Source organism: Cariama cristata, unplaced genomic scaffold (genome assembly GCF_000690535.1).
Source record: "Cariama cristata isolate BGI_N322 unplaced genomic scaffold, ASM69053v1 scaffold10775, whole genome shotgun sequence".
Taxonomy (NCBI): Eukaryota; Metazoa; Chordata; class Aves; order Cariamiformes; family Cariamidae; genus Cariama; species Cariama cristata.
In genome coordinates, this window is record NW_009619265.1 from 1 (window position 1) to 5240 (window position 5240).

The window sequence follows — 5240 nt, forward strand, 5'->3', positions numbered from 1 at the left end:
TTTTCTTTTCTGTAAACGCCAGTGGCCTTTTGTTTTAACTCCGCGTTAATCCGAGGTTAATAACATGCACTACGTTATCCCGTGACCTACCGGACAAGTACAGTGTTTAAGCGTTTAATATTTATTGTTTAGACTTCGAGCGGACCCAGAGAAGTGTATTATTTCCATCTCGGGAGCGTGGTACCACTGCAGGGAAGCTGGGATGTCAAGTGGGCAATTAGCCGTGGGGAAACGGCCGGCTTTGCTTTAGGAAGGTCCAGGGAGATGAACCGAGAAACACTCGGTGCTTAACAGCAAAAAAAAATAAAGTATAAACATCTCCACATTAAAAGCCAGAGTTCCATATTGAGTTTAGAGCAGGCGTACACTCCTTGGGATGCTTGTGGGTTTTCTGGAAAAGGCCTTAATGTTTAGAAAAAAAGTCTCTGAAATCAGTCTGCTTGTTTGTTTTGAAAGCAGAACTTTTGTTGCATCATTATTGACATGCGGGCAGAGGGAGGGATAAGCTGAGTTGGGTCTGTTTCGGTAAGGTCGGGAGTCACTGTATGCGCACACTTGGTTATAACTATTGTCTTAAAATAACAAGTGTGTACTTGGAAATGTGGTGGAGCTTGGTGTTGCACTAGTGAGACAGGACCCGGCTGTTATCGGTGTAGCTTGGCTGTGTTTTGAGTCTCAAGTATCTAAATTTTTTTTTAAGTTAAGAGAAATAAAGTATTTAAAGGAAAAAAAAAATTGCTTCCCTTTGATCGAAGTAAGAGATGACTTGGGGAGTGAGTGGTCACAGCCATCACTGCTGCCACTGAAAAATTCTGACTTTGCTTCTCTTGCCATAGAATGAAAATACTCTGTGTCCCAGACAAAGGAATGCCAAGGTGGAAGATCTTTGGAGTCTGACCAACTTTTTCGGTTTTGCAACTGAAACGTTTGTTTTGGCTGTTAACATTCTGGACAGATTCTTGGCTCTTATGAAGGTATGTCGGGGGTAGAGGGCCTGCTGTAGTATCAGCTGGGAAAATGCGAACTTTCTGTGAACTGCCTTGTCTGACAAAAAGGGGAAGGTTGTGATCTGGGACATAACCGTAGCTTTTTACCCATTCTATGCTAGCAAAATTTCTGAAGTCCTCCTTTGTAAACCTGAAGTTCAGCAGAGTGTTTTTTTATCTCTAAAGGCAAGTAGCAGCATGATTTATTTCCTCTAGTAAGTCTGTAGCCTTCACCGCATAGGTGTAGAAGACTAAGAAAAGAGGAATTAAGAAGGAACAGAACAATTTGTGTTACAGTCTATTTCTAGGTACTGTGCTAGAGCTTACCTTAGCACTGGAACTAACACCAAATGATCATTTACTGGATGTTTTTCTTTTCATGTTTGTGCTGCTTTATGGCAGACAATTTGAACCTAAACCAGTTCCCCATTATTAAGTTGGCAGAAAAACTAGAGTTGCATGAATTCTGTGGTCTGACAGTCCTTAAGGTTGCCCAAAATGTTATGCTGGTACGTGGGAGAGAACAGCAGAGGGAGGAACAGGTTGTGGAGGGATGGGACTGCCTGGAACAGGCTCAGGCTGGATTTGTATAGGCTTTAATTGAGGGAAAATGAGCCCTGCCGCTTGGAGAAGCAGGGTATTGCAGTTCTCACTGCAATTTATTCGTTGCGTAGTGATGTGGAACAATTTCAATAGAGGGTGCTCAGCTGTTGAACTTTACTTCCTCTGACTTGGCTCTGGTAGATTCGTGTTGCTTTATTGGGTCTGCCAGCTGTGTTTTGCTGAAACCGAAGTGATGAAACTAGTTGTGACTAGGTGAGGTGTATGAGTTGACTGACATCAGGTCTAGTTGAGATTAGCAAATCTCTTTCTCTTGAGCTGTGAATATTCAAAACAGCTCACCTAGGCTGGGTGAGCTGTTGGTGTTGCTGTTTAAGCACGGTGTTCGTGGGGCAGGAAGTATTCATAATGCTTCCTCTTATTTTTAGGTGAAACCGAAGCATTTATCTTGCATTGGAGTTTGTTGTTTCCAGCTGGCTGCCCGAGTAGTTGAAGAAGAATGTAATATTCCTTCTGCTCATGAGATCATCCGGATCAGCCAATGTAAATGCACTGTGTCCGACCTGAAACGGATGGAAAAGATAATTTCAGAAAAGTTGCACTTTGAATTTAAAGCTACTACTGCCTTAACCTTCTTGCACTTGTACCATACTATTGTACTCTGTCATACCTCAGAAAGGTGAGTTGAGTTGCACGTTGGTGGTGGTCTGTGTGTTTGTTAGACCCTTTTTAATTGCTTCTTAAATGATTATGGCATTGGCTATAGAGGAGGCAGCTCCTTAGTTTTTCTACTTCCTGACAAGTGAATGCTTGTTGATACACATGCGTTTCTCCTGGCTGTCTTACAGGAAAGAAGTATTGAATCTTGACAAATTGGAAGCGCAGCTAAAAGCTTGCAACTGTCGTCTGGTCTTTTCTAAAGCAAAAGTAAGTAGAGGTAGCTTTCTTTGACTCCTGAGTAGGTTTTGATTCATGTTATGTTGAGCGGTGTTTTTTGTACTTCTAGCCATCTGTCTTGGCCTTGTGCCTTCTCACTCTAGAAGTTCAGACTTTGAAATCTGTTGAGCTGTTTGAGATCCTTCTGCGTGTTCAAAAGCATTCTAAGGTAAATATTTTCTGTGGCTTGTTTTTGCAGTTGTTGGGGCTGGTGCAGTTAATGATGTACAACCTTACATTTAAGGGCCTCCTGCTGTCAGTGTACAATCTTTACCGGTGCTGTTTGGCATCAGCTGAAACAAGCAATGAAATGGGTCTTTAAGCATCTGTCTGCAACTCTTGTAACTAGCATGGTTTCATTGGTAGGATGCCAAATGCAAAAAACCTGCTGCTTAGGAAGTGAGATCAGGGAGTCATTTTGCACTGGCACATCTTGGCAACTGCCTGGCAAGCAGAAGGATTATAGTTTAAAGAACTAGCTTAAATGTATAAAATCAGAAGAAATGCTGACCTAATGCCTAGACAATACATGCTTTAACAAGCAGCTGACTTAACTTGTACAGTTCTAGCTGTATGTTCTAGAGAAACTTCCAGTTGGTTTGTAGGACTGCAATGACTGCTGTGCTGGTTATTCTCTTTGCCTGAATAACTAACATAGGCTTTACAGCTTCTAGCTGCATGCTGTGTCAGGTGATGGTCTAGAACAAGCTTTTCCCTCTTACAGTCAAATTGAAGGAACCCGGTTTCTTGCGGGGTGGAAGTAGTTCCTTAAAGTATGAGATGATTCCATTTTAAAATGGAATAATCTTGATTTCATTTTTCCTTTGGAAGTGATCATGAAAATGTTAACAGCAACTGACAGGCAAACTGTCAACTCACGCTTCAGTGTGGACATTTCTAGGAGGTGTATGGGAGTTCACCTTCAAAAGCAACCCGACTTTGACAAAGATAGCACAGTTATAACTCATTTATGTCTTGACTGGTATTTTTTCAAGTCTTTTTCAAGAAGGTGAGATGGAGGGAGGGGTTATCTTTAGAGCCTCTGTGTGCAATAGACTAAATAGGTTCTTTTTTGCTTTTCAGATAAGTGATAGTGACCTGCTTTACTGGAGGGAATTGGTCTCAAAATGCCTAGCAGATTATTCTTCTCCTGAATGTTGCAAGCCTGATCATAAAAAGCTAGTTTGGATTGTTTCGAGACGTACAGCCCAGAATCTGCAAAACAGTTACTACAGTGTTCCTGAATTGCCAACCATACCAGAGGGTGGATGTTTCAATGAAAGCGAGAGGTTGGTACATCTTACACCAGGTGGTTAATTTGTTGGGAATTCTCATTTTCAGGAGATGTTAACGGCAACTCTGTATAACTAGGCTTATTCACTACTACTTGGGGAAAAAAAAAATGCTAGCTTTGAAAATACTGATGGACTTAGAATAAATCTTGGAAGAAAAAAGGTGAAGTGTCATTGTAGCATTCAAAAAAGTACAAGTGCTTTGCAGGATGGGGGGAGGCATTCCTTTTTTTAAGGCAGGGAGGCTTACAAAGCATTTAAGTCTTATAAAGTAGTTTATATTCGGTATCTTGAACACTGGCACCTTGGTTGGTAGGAGATTTTTGGCATTAGAAGAAAGGAAGTTGTATGTTGTTACGACTTTTAAGCCATAGTGCTGAGAAGCATTTAGATCTGGGATGTTACTCTGGGAACAGAAAAGCATGCAAGAAAACACAGGTTTGAGGAGTACTGTGCCACTTTTAGGGGGGTGTGCTTTGTTTAAATTACCTTTCCCTCTTTTCCTTCTAGCGAAGACTCCTGTGAAGATATGAGCAGCGGAGAAGAAAGCCTTAGCAGTTCTCCTCCGAGTGATCTGGAAGGCACCTTCTTCTTTGAACTCCAACCTAAAACAAAGTGGCAGAGTCTTAGCTGTCGGTCGTAGCATTAAGTCTTGATTGTATTAGGTTGAGATTTTTAATGCACCATAGAGTCTTTTGGCAATAATAAATGAGGCGGTAATCTGTAAACTGTATTAAGGCAAGAATTGCTGTGGTATATCAATGCTTTGAATGCCTGCCTTGGTCTTTTGTTGCTGTAATTTTAAGGAAGAAAAAGCCAGTTCAGGTCCGCAGTTCAGCAAACAAGTTCATGTATAGTTCTGTTGTCAACAAGCGTAAGTGTAGTCTGGTACCTGGCGGTCCAAGATGCTTAGCAGCTAAACACGTGAGCAGTGTGCCCTGGCAGCAATGAGGGCGGACAGCACGCTGGACTGTCTTAACAGGAGTGTGGCTGAGAGATTGAGGGAAGTAGGTGGTTTTTTTTGCTCCCTTCACTTGGCATTCATTCATTCTCATTTGGAACAGTGTCCAGTTTTGGGCCTCAAGACATAGATCACCTGGTGAACGTCCAACAGGAAGCTGCCAAAGTGTCCTGAGGCCCAAGTGAGAAGTGAGAAGCATGGAGCAAGAGGTAGAGGCTTTTATTAAATTGAAATGTGAAGTTCTCAGCTAATAGAAGCAGCTTGCTCTGTGGGGACAGTCGAGCATGGGAGTGGACCAAGAGGGGCTGTGCAGTCTTTATCCTGGGAGGTTCTTGGGATTCACCATGACAAAACCCAGAGCTTGGTTTGAATTCAGCGCTGACCCTGCTTTGAGCAGGATGTTGGACTGGAGTCCTCTTGAGGGCACTTCCACTCTTTAGTATTTTGGGATTAGATCAAATTGGCCGAGTAGGCTATGTGGAACGATACGTATGCATAGCACCA

At 42.3% G+C, this 5240-nt stretch overlaps 1 protein-coding gene across 1 annotated transcript; it reads left to right on the forward strand.

Moving 5' to 3' along the window:
• Window positions 1–836: 836 nt before the first annotated feature.
• On the forward strand, window positions 837–4620 carry CCNG2 (cyclin G2; the record flags this gene model as incomplete). Its single annotated transcript, XM_009701181.1, has 6 exons — window positions 837–974; window positions 1976–2226; window positions 2396–2474; window positions 2554–2652; window positions 3567–3772; window positions 4286–4620. Coding segments are annotated over 6 exons (906 nt in total), but the record flags the coding sequence as incomplete, so codon positions are not given.
• Between the last annotated feature and the right edge of the window lie 620 nt (window positions 4621–5240).